We start from the raw sequence: 17,043 nt of genomic DNA, 5'->3' as shown, positions 1-17,043 counted from the left end.
ACCAGAGTGGTTGATCCAGAATCAGGACAGGTGTTGAGTTGTGTCGTGTGGCCTCTTTTGTGATGAAATGCATGGTAGAGTAGAGACAGGCCATGTCACTTGGACTGAGGTCGATTATGGGCAGGAAGCCAGAGATGCCACAGTGACTGCCCATGTGAACAGCTTGCATCATACCTGACCAACCAGGCCTCTATCTCTCTCTCTGTCTGTCTGTCTCTCTTCTGTTGCAACGTCTGTTTATACACAGATATGCATCGTGCGTTAAAATCATACTGACTAGCTTTTCTGTACGCTGTCAGTTGATGAAATTCGTTTGTTTTCTGGCATATCCATTTATGTAATACCTTGTTTTTCTTATTGCCTTTCCGCACATTCTTTTTTGTTTCTCATAAAATGGGGGTAGTACGTAAGAAACAACTTCCTGTGCTTGTTCTTTTCCTTCAGTAAACAAGATTCCTTGTTAGTTCTCTCTCTCTCTCTCTCTCTCTCTCTCTCTCTCTCTCTCTCTCTCTCTCTCTCTCTCTCTGTCTGTCTTCTTTCTCTTCTTCTTCTTCTTCTCAGTTCCATCCCTCTCCTTCCTAACCCCTCCCTCGCCCTTCCGCCTTCCTAGCACGCGTGCGCGCGCGCGCGCGCGCACACACACACACACACACACACACACACACACACACTCACACACACACACACACACTTTCACAGTCAGTAGTTAAATGGAGATAAACAACAACCAAACAAAAAAACACAAAACAAACAAACAAAAGAAAACAATAAAAGTTAAGCCCTGAAGACAGTGCTTAAGGAAATAAACAAACGAATACATATGCAATAAACACTGATGGGAACGAAAGCCCACAAACTTACTATAAAAAATGTTATTATCACCTTTGCAGCCCTTTTCCGATAGTACAGAAAATGTTTTGTCAACACTGCAGGGGTGTTTGCAAATCACACATGTGTCTTGATATTAGTCCATTCCAATTTTGCAAAGAAATCTCAAAAAAGAAAATCTTTAAATTTTCAGCGAAAGAAACTTTATTAAGCGCATGGTTTACCATACTCTGACTTCACAAACATGCGAACACGGAGGAATCGCGCGAACCTGTCTACCCCTATGCCACTGCCATGCAGTCTGTGCTAGCACACTTTAAGATCATGATAACTGTGATTACATTTTAGCAACAGTCTAATTTGACTGTTGTAAGTACACTTGCTTTTTCGGAAACATTACTTAACAATGAAGCAATGTAAAATCATGTATGATATTCAGTACGTTCAACAGAGAAGCATAAGATACAGTGGTAGGCAGGTTCTGCTGCGCGGACGAAATGCCGGAAAAGCGTAGTACTTAACAGGCCCATCCCCGTTGTGGCATCCTTGACAAGGTGTCAGTGACGTGACCCAGTTGAGAGTTTCAGACTCAAATATGGTGGTTCGTTCGCGCCATCTCCTTGTATTTATTTTTCTTTATTTAATTTTCCTGCTCTTATTTGACATTCGATTTTCCTCGATTTTTTACAGGCGATAGTGTGAAAAATCCTGAATACATAGAGCCAAAAAAACCTTTTCTTGCAATTTTTTTGAGGTATTTTCGTAATTTTCTTCGACTAGTATAGGAAGAGAATGGTCAGAGGAGATACCATCTTTACTTAGTATTTCTTGATAACTTGCTCCCTCTGTACTTGGCCAAGGGAAGGGGGGAAAGGGAGAGAGGGTATGGGGAGGGGCGTTGGTGGGGATAGATGCCATGGAAGTGGGGTGGGGGGGGAGAAGAGTAGGGAGGTAGGAAGGAGGGGTCCATCAGTGCACAGTGTGTCTCAGAAAATCCCATGCTTCCACCATAGGCGCCTGACACACTATAACATATATATATATGTGTGTGTGTGTGTTTGTGTGTGTGTGTGTATGTATTTAGCTATGCATGTAGTCCTCAGTGTCAAACCAGAGAGATGTAGAAAGAGCATGAAGCAATGTTCCAAAAAGGGAGTAAATTGTAGTAGTGTATATACATATGAAAGACAGCAAAGGGATTCCTAAAGCAAATATAATCTTTGTTCATACTAACACAAATATGTGCACATATCGTATATCTGTATAGATATACCCACACATGCACATGTGTGCACAATATGCTCAACTGATTTTATATTTCATATAGATTATAAAACACACGTACATACACACACATAGAAGTATACATGAGTGCAACTGGGAGAAAATAAAAAATCTGAAAAGCTGGGGTCCAAGCAGGGTACATGGACAGAGCCCTATAAGATGGGGTCCAGGGGCTCAAGAGGCCAGGTCCCTCTGAAGCTGAACCAAAAATGGGATTTAAAGGCCATTTGGAATGCTCTCCTACAATCAACAATTGAAAATATCATCTAAATTTGGAGTCATTCGGATGAGATGATAAACCGAGGTCCCGTGTGCACCATGCATTTAGCGCACATAAAAGAACCCATGGCAAGAAAAGGGTCGTCCCTGCTAAAATTCTGTAGAAAAATCCACTTCAAAAGGAAACAGAGAAATCTGTTGTGATAAAAAGCAATACAAATACAAAAATAATTACAAAACAAATAAAATTGCAGGCAGGAAAAAATACAATAAAATGGGCCGCGCCGTTAGTGTAGCAACGCGCTCTCCATGGGGAAAGCAGCCCGAATTTCACACAGAGAAATCTGTTGTGACAAAAAGAGTAGTACAAATACAAATATAAAAAAAAGTATTTCAAAGGTGTGTGGTGAATCACTGAATTAGTTACATCTAAACAAACATTCATCAACTGAAAATAACAACAGAAATATGAAATTTTAAAGGATCTTCAATGGTGTAATAATAATAATAATAGATAGCACTTATATGGTTCAAACTGCCCTTATAATGGGCTCTAAGCGCCTCACATGAAACAATGTTGTGCATAATAAGATACCTCTGCACATGAAAAATAACACGTGTGTGCGCGCACGCACACACACACACACATGCACACCAAGACAATACAACAAATTGCAGATATGATCACACGCACAAGCACACACACACCAAAAAAATATGCCCTACACACGCACACACACACACACATACATACACAACATACACACATAGTATACACCTACCCACAGGAACACACACTACATGATGATTTCAGTAGCGGGTAAAGTGGGGTGGGTGGGTAGGATGATGAGTGCAGACAAACAGGTATGCTTCATCACAACCAAAGGCCTGTATGAATAGGGGGGTTTTCAAATTTGGTTTGAAAGAGGGCATCGTTGGTAAGTGATAGAGATCCAGAGGAAGAGAATTCCAGACATAAGATGCTTGATACTGAAGGCCCTTTGGCCAAATGTCTTTGAAGAGGTTTCTGTGGACTTGAAGGGGATTTTAAACAGAAGACCTGAGAGAACAGGCAGTATAAAGAACAGGAGACTGGATGGGAGAGATGCTTCAAAGCGGTGATAAGCCATGATGGCAATTTTGTTTTCAATTCTGCACTGGATGGGTAACCAATGAAGCCGAGGTAACAGTGGGGTAACGCAGTCCTTTTTTCTGACTTTTTGACAACAAATAAGAAGGCAAACCAGCAAGTAGTATATTGCAGTAGTCAAATGTGACTTAGGACCAAGGGACAGACAACGTGTAAAATGGTGTGCATGCATGTGTATTGTTTTCAAATTCCAATGCAAGTCTCTATGTGTGTGTGTGTGTGTGTGTGTGTGTGTGTGCTGGTTTTTTGTTGTTGTTTTTTTTGGTGTGTGTGTGTGTGTGTGTGTGTGTGGTGTGTGTGCCTTTGGTAATTTGGCTGTAGATCCCAGATCTATTAAAAAAATAATAATAATAAACTGACTGCTGCCATGAACAGCAGTGCTGCATCATCAGCTGATGTAATTTCTGAAAATGTCTTGATATGGATTGCTATAAAGTTGTTTCAGTTGCTACACAGTTACATGTGCTTAAAGCAGCCAATGTTTGCAGCTGTGGATATGCCCACACCAACACTTGTACCTGTGAAGGTGCACACATTTGTGTGTGTGTGCACGCAGAAAATGGATGTTCCGTTTATGATGTAAATCTAGAAAACATATATGTATACACACGTAATATAGACATGTGCAAACATGCATATGTGTGCACATAAATACAGATATAAGTATATCAATATAAATACACAATCATATATATACATACATACATATAAATCTATATACACACACATAAATAGATATACACATACATACATACACATGGATAGTGATATATCTATGTACACTCATATTTCTTTTTAATCACAAGGGGGAGTACTGACTTAAGGGCTGAGGTATGGGTGTAAGGAGGGAAGGAGTGGATTGGTTTCTACAGAGGATAGCATAATTTCTGAAGTTTAGTGGTGTGGCACCCCATAATGAATGGTGCATAGCCAAAGAAGAACAAGGCTGAGGTGCTGCTGCTGGGTGAGGCTGTCAGTGAGAAGAACAGAAGGCCAAGAATAGCTCTGTGGGTTGAAATTAAAGACAAACTTATTCAGGGCAGGGAGCAATGGAGATAGTGGTGAAGGGGTGGAACAGTATCACAAGTTGCATGAACTAGCATTTATTTGGCAGAACAGGCTGGCATTGATCAAAGAAGGGTATCATCCCTTGCAGCAAAAATCTGAACAGTACTCACCCCCTTCCCTGCACTGTGTGCCAAATGGGTTACTGACCTCTATCATTCTGTCTGACAGTCAGCACCAGGTGAGTCACACAGACAGGCGTGGCATGTGAAGGATGTGTGTGTGTGTGTGTGTGTGTGTGTGTGTGATTTCTATCTATATCAGAAAAAAAAATCAACTAAAAGAAACAGATTACTGACTACATTTCTACTGCAATTACCAAGAAACTGTGAGAGAATAATGGACTGAAAATGTGTACAATACCAGAACTTTGGATTCATGACTGTGTGTACATAAGGTACGGCGAAACATCTTATTTTAGTTTTCAAATATTTTTTAGATTCATTTCAGCTGCTTTTACTAATCTATAAGATATATTCAAAACTATGTGAAATTCATTTATCTCACATTTATGGTTCCTTCATTGCTAACCAGTGTGTTAAATAAGCCTCAGATTATCAGTATTTGATAATCTGTTCATTTTCCTTTCAGAAAAGCATGGACCGTAATATATACTTTCTTGCTGTAGTTTGCCTTTTAGATTTTTTTTCGTTAATTATTACTCTCTGCAACCAAAACTGCCTGGCAAACAGGAAGCACAAGCCAAACTAATGCCCAGCACTGAAGAGGTTAATAAAAATATGAAAAAGGAAAACAAATTCAGTAGAAAGTATCGGTTCTCACCTGTCCATCGGTTGGCAGCTTCCAAAGCAGTTGCAGTCTCCTTCTTCTGTTGTTCCAACACTTCAGGGTCACTCTCACGGTATTTGATGAGTTCTGCTTCCAACTTGTGCACTGTATTGTGAGCCTCACTCAGGTCCGACAGCACTGCTGATCTCTCCTCCTGTCATTCCACAATGCTGATTAGGTTCATCAGAGTGTATGTGTATGTGTGAGAGTATGTGTGTGCTTGAATGTGTGTGTGTGCGCGCGCACATGCGCGCATGCGCACACATGTGTGACTGACCTGCCTTACCCTTTTTGACTCTATGAAGAGCACAGGGCCACAAACCATTCCTCCAGACGACTTTGTTCTAGGCTATCCTCTTCAGTAGGGTCCATGGCCATCTGGCTACCTTCATCTTGTCCTCCATGCATCTTCTCCAAGCCTGCCTTGGTCTGCCTAATTTTCTTTTCCCTTAAGGAATCCACTTCAGTGCCTGTCCGGTGATGTTGTTCAGGTTTGTGCAGAGTGTGGTCAGTCCAGCTCAAATTTCTTTTCCTGATCCCCTTGCTGATAGAAATCTGGTTCTTTCTCACAAGCTGGCATTTGATATTGTTTCTGGTCACCTGGACACCTTTTGAATCACAGACTGGAGTTTGTCACTATAATGTCAGAATTTACCTTTGTTAGTCACCACAGTTCTGACCCACAGTGGTCAGTGGCAGATGTCCTTCACATTTGTGTTGAATATCATCTTGTGGTTGAACTTGAAGAGAGCTGTGAACTTCGTTATAGGCAGCAGGGTGTTGAATGCATGCCTTGCCTTGTTGATGCCATCTTGACGTCTTTTATCTGCACCTTGTACCAAATGACTCATGTGACATGTTCAAAAGAGCATGCACTTTGATGTGTGTGTGCACTGAGTGTGTGCATGAGTGAGTATATGTGTGTGTGTATGTGTATAATCACATATGCATGAACATGTGTGCACATGCACTTAAATATGTATATATGCACATGTCAAACCAAATTCCTGCTGTGCTTGTGTTTGTATATCATTTTCAATTTATGTTTGTACTTTTTCATGCATAAAGCCCCCAAATGTTTCTTGTGACAATAGTAAAGACATGTAGTATTCTGATTCTAAAGCATTAACAAAAAAATACATACACACAGTTGTTACCAAGATAATCACATTTGCAATCACACTGCACACCTAGTCTTACCTGTGCACTGCCATACACACAACACTGCCTCTCTCTCACATACATGCACGCATGCGCACACACACACACACAAAGAGAAGAACACTGAAAAACTGAAGAACACACACGCACACACACGCACACACACACTGAGCTGCGCCTCCACTTCCATTTTAATCACTTCCCTTCTGCCTTGCCTTGCCTTGGTCTCTGAGCTCCATGGAGAACTGGTGGGGCACTGCAATGTTGACTTGTGCACCATCCTTCTTCATTCTGGACAATCATGTGTGATTGATTGTGTCTCAGCAAATGTCAGCCCTGTCCACTCTTCAATGTTGTCAGATCATTTTTGACTCACTTGAAATCCTTTGTCTTCCTCTTCTTCTCTTCCCCTCTACCATTCCTTGGAGGATTACTTTGGCAAGGCCGTTTGATCTTGTGATATAACCATACCATTTCAGTTTCCATTTCTTCATGATGGTCAGTAGGTCATCATGTTGAGTGATGGTCTGGCAAACTTACTCGCTGGTAATGTGTTTAAGATATGAGATGCCCAAGATCTTCTGATAGCAGTTCGATAGCATCTCATTTCCACAGCTTGGATTTTCTTTAGCAGTTCTGCCATGAGAGTCTATGTCTTGCAAACGTACAAAAATATGGAAAGTACCAATGCACACACGAGTCTGACCTTGTGCTTGATGGTGATTCTGCTTTCTTTCCATGTGGGCTTCAGTCTTGCCAGTGCCACAGCTGTTTGAGCAGCTCTTGCAAGAATCTCTGGTTTGGAGCCCTTGTCACGGATTATGGCACCCAAATATTTGAAATGCTGGACAGTCTCGAGTTTCTGTCTGTGAACCTTTATGTCTGCTGTGATAGTGTTGTTGCTATTGGACATCAGCTTGGTTTTCTCAGCACTTATCTCCATCCCAAATTTTGTTGAGGCCTCATCAAGCTTTTTTGCCAAGGTGGCAAGTTCTTCTCCATCTGCCAAGGCGTCAATGTCATCTGTAAACCTGAGGTTGGCAATGACCCTTCCTTCCATGTTTATAGTGCCAGTATGATCTTCAAGAGCTTCATTCACTATTTCACCAGAAAGATGTTAAATACAGTGGGAGAGAGTTAGCACCACTAAGAGACCCCAACTGAAGTGTGAAATCATTTCCCTATAATTCCCTGGACTAGTACTGTGCTGGTTGCCTTGCAATAGCCGAGTTGTTAAAGTGACAGGCGCAATAGCCGAGTGGTTAAGCGTTGGACTTTCAATCTGAGAGTCCCAGGTTCGAATTTCAGTGGCGCCTGGTGGGTAAAAGGTGGAGATTTTTCCAATCTCCCAGGTCAACACATGTGCAGACCTGCCAGTGCCTAAACCAACTTCATGTCTACACGCACGCAGAAGATCAAATATGAACGTTAAAGATCCTGTAATCCATGTCAGCGTTCGGTGTGTTATGGAAACAAGAACATACCCAGCATGCACACCCCCAAAAACAGAGTATGGCTGCCTACATGGGTGGGTAAATAAACAAAACAATCATGCACATAAAATGTTAAATGTTACATGTTTGTCTCAGTGTGAAGATATGCGTGACTGAATGACAAAGGAAATGAACGATGAGCGCCCAATGGCAGCCGTCAGTCGGCTCTACCCAGGCAGGCAGCCTGTTGTGCAAATGACCCCGTGTTTGTAAAGCGCTTAGAGCTTGGTCTCCGACCGAGGATAGGCGCTATATAAATATCCATATCAATCAATCAATATACCTGTTGGATGGTTTTGATCAACTTCTGGCCTATATTGAAATGTTTCATTGTGGCCCAAAGTGCCTCATTCCAGACTCTATCGAACGCTTTTTTGAAGTTGACAAACACATGATAGAATTTCCCCTGGTGTTGGAGATGTTTTCCACATAGAATCCATAGGCTGAAAATCTGTTCTTCCCTGGCGAAATCCTGCTTGTTCCTCTGCAATGATCTTGTGTGCCTGGGGCTGTAGTCTGTTCAGTATTATTTTTAAGCATGACTTTGCTGGTGTGACTGATAGACTGATTGTGCAGTAATGTTGACATTGCTGGAGGTTGCCATTTTTGGGGAGAGTTATAATCCGCGACTGCTTCCATGAAGTTGGCCTTATACCAGTCTTCCAGATTTGGTTGCAGATGACAGTAAGCACAGCAATCACTGATTCTCTTCCATTCTTCAAAAGCTCAGCTAGGATGTTGTCTGCTCCTGCACTCTTTCCACATTTCAGTGATCTTATCGCAGACTCTACTTCTTCACAGATAATTGGGAAGTTGTCCTAGTTTGTTGGCTCCTAGCAAATTACTACACTTGGGTCACCTTGGTTCACTTCCCTTCTACCTTTTTCAAATCATTTCATTCCATTTCATGCCCTGACTGACACACATAAACAAACTCACAGTGTTGTCTTTGCCAATCTTTGCCTTGGCCAGGTGAGACTGGACATCCCTTTTCTTTCTCTCCACTTCCTTCAACTTGTTGGTCAGATCCTCCATCTTTCTCTTTCTCTGCAAGAATAAAAAGTCAAAAACTTTTATGTTAAGAAAATGTCTCAAATATCTAAATCCAGAATGTATCCTGAACATGTATGTGACATGTTTGAATAAAAAAATATTTCAATGATGATGGATGGTGAGGCAAGGTGGGTGGAGAGGGAGATGGAGGGTGAAGGGTGTCTTTATTCATCTTTGTTGTTTTGAGGGTAGCCGACAGGTCTCAAACCCTCAGTGAGTTAGGACTCGTCTACCTACACATGGGAAGACTGGTTCCAGCGGACTGGGCGGAGGAGACCATCAGGTCCAAGGACTAGGAAGGCTGTTCCAGCAGGCACTGTGGAGTGCTCAGAGCAAGGCGAGACATGAAAGGAGTCTTGGTATCCACTGCAGCGGGTGAGGTCTCCAGACGTAACGGCTCTCCGTGCCACTGGACCAAGGTTTCTCCTGCTCAGAGAGTGGGATTGCCCCATGTGCAACGGCTCTTCCACTTAATCCTTTGATGCTAAGAACTCTCTTGTACCTGAGGGGTTAGCCAAACTCACACACAGGTGTCTGCTTTTAGCCCAACAGACCAAACAGGGCCAGTTACGGCTGAAAACAGAAAATATTCATCCTGCAGAACCTGGAAAAAACTGGAAGAGAAAATTAGTAAACAAGTGCAGACATATTCATGCATGTAAACCTAGGACATGCCTCTGGCAATGGCCATTACATTCATACAACTTGCACATAAACATATACAAAATACACAAAATGATACATAATAACATACATAAGTGCCTGGTTATCAAGTCCAGAAAAAGATGTTTAGATATTCATGGCTTTCCAAAGAAAATATACAGATAAATGTGCCAGCAAGACAAGGAATAAAAAAAAGGAGATGACGGTCAGGACAGGAAAAGGGCCAGTAACAAGGAAAGTTAAAGGGTTAGAAAAAAGGAAATTTCTAACATAGAACTTCCAGGTGGAGACGCTATTCTGTATTCATACTGAAAGATACCCTGGCATCACCATGGGGATGGGAGGGAGTGTGGTGTGGGGGTAAAATAGCAGACTCTGCAGTGTAAAATACCAATAGGCAGTTTAAAATACCAGACTCTGCTGTGTAAAATACCAATATGCAGTGTAAAATACCAGACTCTGCAGTGTAAATTACCAATTGTCTCCAGTGTAAAATAACAGACTTTGCATTGTAATATACCAGTCTGCAGTGTAAAATACCAGATTTGGCATTGTAAAATATCAGTCTGCAAGGAAAAATACCAGACTTTGCAATGTAAAGTACTGGTCTGCAGTGTAAAATACCAGACTTTCCAGTGTAAAGTATTGGTCTGCAGTTAAAAAAAAAAAAAAGACTTTACAGTGTAAAGTATTGGTCTGCAGTGTAAAATACCAGACTTTGTGGTGTAAAGTATCAGTGTACAGTGTAAACTACCAGACATTGCATTGTAAAATACCAGTCTGTAGTGTAAAATACCAGTCTTTACATTGTAAAATATCAGTGAGCAGTTTAAAATACCAGATTTTGCAGTGCAAAGTACTGGTCTACAGTGTAAAATACCAGACTTTGCATTGTAAAATATCAGTGTACAGTGAAAAATACTAGACTTTGCAGTGTAAAGAACTCATCTGCAGTGTAAAATACCAGACTTCCTATTGTAAAATATCAGTCTGCAGTGAAAAATATCAGACTTTGCAGTGTAAAGAACTGGTCTGCAGTGTAAAATACCAGACTTTGCAGTGTAAAGTATTGGTCTGCAGTGTAAAATACCAGACTTTGCATTGTAAAATATCAGTGTGCAGTGTAAAATACCAGACTTTGCATTGTAAAATATCAATGTGCAGTGTAAAATACCAGACTTTGCATTGTAAAATACCAGTATGCAGTGTAAAATACCAGACTTTGCATTGTAAAATACCAGTATGCAGTGTAAAATACCAGACTTTGTAGTGTAAAGTACTGGTCTACAGTGTAAAATACCAGACTTTCCATTGTAAAATATCAGTCTGCAGTGAAAAACATCAGACTTTGCAGTGTAAAGTACTGGTCTGCAGTGTAAAACACCAGACTTTGCAGTGTAAAATATCAGTCTGCAGTGAAAAATATCACTTTACAGTGTAAAGTATTGGTCTGCAGTGTAAAATACCAGACTTTGCAGTGTAAAGTATATGTCTGCAGTGTAAAATACCACACTCTGCATTGTAAAATACGAACAGGCAGTGTAAAATACCAGACTTTGCAGTGTAAAATACCAGTCTGCAGTGTAAAATACCAGACTTTGCAGTGTAAAGTATTGGTCTGCAGTGTAAAAAAACCCCAACAACAACAGACTTTGCAGTGTAAAATATCAGTGTGCAGGGTAAAATACCAGACTTTGCATTGTAAAATACCAGTCTGCAGCATAAATAACCAGACTGCATTGTAAAATACCAGTCTGCAGCATAAAATACCAGACTTTGCAATGTAAAATATCAGTCTGAAGTGAAAAATATCAGACTCTGCAGTGCAAAGTATTGGTCTGCAGTGTAAAATACCAGACTTTACAGTGTAAAATATTGGTCTGCAGTGTAAAATACCAGACTGCATTGTAAAATACCATTAGGCAGTGTAAAATACCAGACTTTGAAGTGTAAAATACCAGACTTTGAAGTGTAAAATATCAGTCTGCAGTGTAAAATACCAGACTTTGCCGTGCAAAATACCAGTCTGCAGTGTAAAATACCAGACTTTGCAGTGTAAAATACCAGACTGCAGTGTAAAATACCAGTCAGCAGTGTAAAATACCAGACTTTCCATTGCAAAATATCAGTGTGCAGTGAAAGATACCAGACGTTGCAGTGTAAAGTATTGGTCTGCAGTGTGAAATACCAGATTCTGCATTGTAAAATACCAATATGCTGTGTAAAATACCAGTTTTTGCAGTGTAAAATACCAGACTCTGCAGTTTAAAATATCAGTCTGCAGTGTAAAATACCATACCTTGCCGTGCAAAATACCAGACTGCAGTGCAAAATACCAGGCTTTGCAGTGTAAAATACCAAGTGTAAAAAAAACCCCAGACTTTCCAGTATAAAATATCAGTATGCAGTGTAAAATACCAGACTTTGCATTGTAAAATATCAGTCTCCAGTGTAAAATACCAGACTCTGCATTGTAAAATACCAATAGGCAGTGTAAAATACCAGACTTTGCTGTGTAAAATACTGGTCTGCAGTGTAAAATACCAGACTCTGCATTGTAAAATGCCAATAAGCAGTGTAAAATACCAGACTTTGCTGTGTAAAATACCAGTCTGCAGTGTAAAATACCAGACTTTACAGTGTAAAATATCAGACCCTGCAGTATAAAACATTAGAGTCTGCAGTGTAAAATATTTGAGTCCACAGTGAAAAGTACCGTGTAAAATACCAGACTCTGCAGTGTAGAATATCACTCTTCAGTGTACTATACCAGACTCTGTTGAGTAAAATGTCAGACTATGCAGCGTAAAATACCAGACTCTGCAGTGTAAAATACCAAAATACCAGAATCTGCAGTGGAAAATAGATACCAGACACTGCAGTGTAAAATATCAGACTTTCCAGTGAAGAATATCATACTCCAAAGCATAAAATACCTGAGTCTGTAGTACAAAATACCTGACTGTGCAATGTAAAATATCACTATCTGACTCTGCAGAGCAAGATACAAAAACATACAGTGTGAAATACTAGACTCTGCAGTGTAATATATCAGACTCTGTATTGTAAAATACCATATTCTGTAGTGGTTTTTTGTGTGTTTTAAAAAAATAATATTTCAGACTGGAGCATAAAATATCAGTCTCTAGTGTAAAATACCAGACTTGGCAGTGTAAAATATCAGACTCTGCAGTGTAAAATATCAGATTGTTGTGTGAAATAATAATAATAATTATCATTTAATAAAGTCCCTTCCATGTAAAACATGCTCAATTACGCTGTACAGTGTAAATAGTAAATACTGATGTTTAAAACAAACATTTAAACAATCAAATGAAAAAAGAAAAAAACATACATGCATAGCCCTTTACAGTCAGCGAACCAAACACTCAAGCACAAGTTTACACACACACACACACACACACACACACACACACATCACACTTACCATACATGTCACATGAAAAAGCCTTAATAATGCAATATCATGTCACAATACTTAAAACTACTCCCAATATCACAATAAACAAAACCACATCACAATAACTGAAAATTCACTTCCAACTCTTAGCACTGATCACACACATCAATACAATTAAAATCTACATTTTAAAATGCAAAATTTAAAAGCAGTCACACCCTCCCCCTTCCCCACAACACATCACCATACACAAACAGGCACTCATTTGTATGCATCATGCTAGGTGAAGTAAAAATAGATGCGTCTTTAAATTATTTTTGAAAGTTGAAAAACACTGGAACTTTCTGAGGGACAGAGGCAGGGAGTTCCAGACTGTGGGAGCAAAGACAGAGAAAGATTTTTTGCCAAAGTCTCAAGGGAGAGAGGAACTGTCAGCAGAGGTGTCAAATAAGCGCAGTGACCTAGAGGGATGGTACAGATGGAGAAGATCTGAAAAATACGGTGGCATATTGTTGTGACAGACACTGAAAGCAGAGACAAATTACTTTGTATTAAATTCTTGCATTAACAGGAAGCCAGTGAAGTGTTCTGGTTAGTGACGTTGCATTTTCATGCCTGGGTTTACTGAGTACAAGTCGGGCTGCATGCTTCTGAATGCGTTGAAGTTTATTAAGTTTGTTATCAGAGAGACCAATGAGGACAGAGTTGCAGTGGTCAAATCCAGACAGCAAGAAGGAAACACTTAGTTTGTTTGCAGCAGCAGTGGAAAGCAAAGAACAAAATTTACCAAACCTACTTTGATGTCTTATCAAGTTATCTAATGCATGGCACACATACAACTTTTTTAGACAAGAGACTGAAGGATATTGAACACAAGAGAGGCAAGGCCTTCAAGACTCACTTGTGATAAATTAAGTCCCCTAGCATTAATTACAGAGTAATTCCCCTTTTTTTTTACTATCTGCACCAAAACGTTTGCAAAATAAATAAAAATCCCATGCTTAGCAAAAGAAGTTCCTGTTTGAACAAAAAATGATAATAATGACTCCTCTTGTTGTTGTGTCAGAATAAGAGGTCAAAGTGCCAAGTTTAGAGAATACAAAAAATATAAATATAACAGTAAATACAGTTTGCATATAATGAGGCTTCTTTTTTTATTTTTTTGTGCCCATCCCAGAGGTGCAGTATTGTTTTAAACAAGATGACTGGAAAGAACTGAATTTTTCCTATTTTTATGCCAAACTTGGTGTCAACTGACAAAGTATTTGCAGAGAAAATGTCAGTGTTAAAGTTTACCATGAACACACAGACACACGGACACACACACACACACACACACACACACACACAGAGAGACAACCGAACACCGGGTTAAAACATAGACTCACTTTGTTTACACAAGTGAGTCAAAAACTGTATTGCTCAGCGAATCTTGGTTCAGCAGAACCGGATCTCTAAGCAAACACAAATAAAAAGGGACATAAATCATTCTACTTTCATTTTCTATGCATGGACATCACATCTTTCCCTACCTAGAGATACACTGTAACCAGAATATGTTCTTCTTCTTTTTTTAATTAAAAAGAGTCCATCATGTCATCATCAAACTGTATCTCAACCACATAGAATATGATTTTACTATGTTACAGTTATAAGCTTGTTGTTTTATTGTTGTTTTTAACAATTTCATTCATTGACACAATGCTCAAATTACTGAGAGCAACAAATTCATTTTCTTAGGTAAATAAATTCCTTGAAAACCAGTCTATATAATCTGAAAATATCAAACTTGCCCATGACTGTCATGTTAACACTATTATTGTCTTTTCTTATTTTGGATGAACTCTTTCTTTTCTTCAATAATAAAATAAGATGAAAATAAAATATCAAAATTCTTTGTTCTTCTTTACATTTGGATAACTTGAAAATAATAATAATCAATACTGCTGTTTTGAAGTATGGTCCATCTATTGTATTCAACATATAGTCTTTCAGGTAATTTGGTGGCTTCCTGGCATAGGCTACCCTGGGAGATGCTGGCATGGGACTCATGATGGGTCTTCCTAAAGTTTGTCAGGAGTGGTTGATCAGTCTATGTGACTTCACAGGCAAGAATTTCTGGACAACTGGTTGCGGTTTCTGTGTGTGTGTGAAAGAAAACAATGTCACATGCTCAGGTGTACAACTCTGTGTGTGTGTGTGTGTGTGTGTGTGTGTGTGTGTGATTGCATGCATATGTTTACTTATTTTCTGTTTTACTTGTTTATTTGTAGAACAAGGTGCTGTAGAAATGACAGTAATAGTACTAATACTGATGATACTGTCATTATTGTTTGTAATATTGTAAAAAAAAAAAAAATTTTAATCTAAGTGGTTTTCTTTGACTACATGTAACACAACTTATCACATTATGCTTCCATTCACATAAATATTTAGAATAAACAAGGGAATAAGTAAACAAATAATTTAAACAACAATAAGAAGAAAGAGTCAGACCTGCATGATCATTTGTGTGTGTATATGGTTGCAGGGCATGTTGCTGTGCTGAAGTGACAGGACAAAAAGCCAGTTCATGTGCTGACAACAGTCATGCTGCCAACTACCATGGTCAGTGTGACAACACGACACCGTCCTGAAAGACAGAAGCCAGCTGCAGTACAAGACTACATCACCAACATGGCTGGAGTGGATATGAGTGACCAGCTACTGCAAGTGCAAGGTCTGTGAAGACCTGTTCAAGCGCCACAATACACCAAAACACCAAACTGCCAACTGGTGTCCAAAATGTGGAGTTCCACTGTGTGTGAAGCTGTGCCCAGGACTCAACATCACCTGCCATGAGCTTTTTCACTCCAGACAAGACTACTGTCAGTGATAATACATCAGGTTTTTGTGTACAGTGAACTCCCCTTTTTTTATGTAGAGACAATATTTTCTTTTGTGTGCGTGATTTTCAACTTTCTCCACCATCTGTTTATATTTCATTGCATGTACTAGGTCTTCAGTTCCTCAAATAGTGTTAGGATGTGATATGGAACATTTGTAAGCTGTTCAAGGACACTTTGTATACCTTTCTGATGGGTGCAAAAATGCTATAAAATACACAAAAAATGAATACCGTGATCAACAACAAGATGGTGAGTAAATAATTTAATTTTTTGTATAAATATGGAGCAACATTCACTGAATACACATACTAAATTTCAATTGTCTGAGTGTTTATTTGTTTTTTTGAGAATTTTTTTCCCATCCTATACAAACCCTGGGTTTTCTGGGATTCGCAAGGGCAAAAACTCTTGGCATGGAGTGAGTTAAGGAACTTGCCCGGGGAAAAAGCACCCAGGGCAGAGAGGGACTCCATGCCTGGAGGAGGGATGGAAGCAACACCCCTGACAGTGCGGGCTGGCTTATCAAGCCATTCCTGCGCCATTTCTGGCACTCTGAGTCGCCTTGTGGTTCTGGAGTTGAGTCACATGGCCTAAGGAGGGTCAAGGGTAACAAAGTAACCTGAGGGACTGATTCGGCATGCGTGACCCTATTGGGGAGGGTCAGTTCGAGCTCGGCAAAGTCCAAGTTTGGTTCAGGCTGGTCCCTAGGGAGGCATGGGCTCAATCTGTCCCCCTGGGATGGGGGCGAAGAGTGCTCATCCGCTTGTTCGTCCTCATCCGAAGACAGGGGCTCCCACTCTTGTTCGCAGTCCATCCCCTGCTGGGTGCCATCCTAAGTGGATGTACCCGCTGGGGCGTCCTGTGAGCTGTGGTCAGCCCAGCAGGATGAGCTGGGACGATCCTGAGCATGGACCATGGCCGCAGTTATTATGTCCTTGACGCCTGAAGTGGGTGGGGAGCGTGTGGTCCATAGGTCCAACCATGCTTGGGATGGTGGATGCCACACCTTCTCAGAGAGGGCGTCCCTGG

General features: G+C 40.2%; 1 protein-coding gene across 5 annotated transcripts in view; it reads right to left on the bottom strand.

Moving 5' to 3' along the window:
- LOC143274744 (meiotic nuclear division protein 1 homolog) overlaps positions 1–17,043 on the bottom strand; it is an 83,390-nt gene that overhangs the window by 41,173 nt on the left and 25,174 nt on the right. For all 5 annotated transcript variants that reach the window (XR_013053303.1, XM_076578655.1, XM_076578657.1 and 2 more), the window contains exons 4-5: positions 8,929–9,036; positions 5,330–5,489 (exon numbers count right to left, since the gene is read on the bottom strand). Coding sequence is in view for 4 of the 5 variants with exons in the window: in XM_076578655.1 (XP_076434770.1) it covers positions 5,330–5,489; positions 8,929–9,036 (268 nt within the window). In the remaining variant the exon portion in view is untranslated. The remainder of the gene's footprint in view (positions 1–5,329; positions 5,490–8,928; positions 9,037–17,043) is intronic.

The sequence above is a fragment of the Babylonia areolata genome, chromosome 29 (assembly GCF_041734735.1).
Source record: "Babylonia areolata isolate BAREFJ2019XMU chromosome 29, ASM4173473v1, whole genome shotgun sequence".
Classification (NCBI taxonomy): domain Eukaryota; kingdom Metazoa; phylum Mollusca; class Gastropoda; order Neogastropoda; family Buccinidae; genus Babylonia; species Babylonia areolata.
The sequence above is the reverse complement of the archived record's forward strand: the minus strand, read 5'-3'. Positions and strand labels throughout refer to the sequence as shown.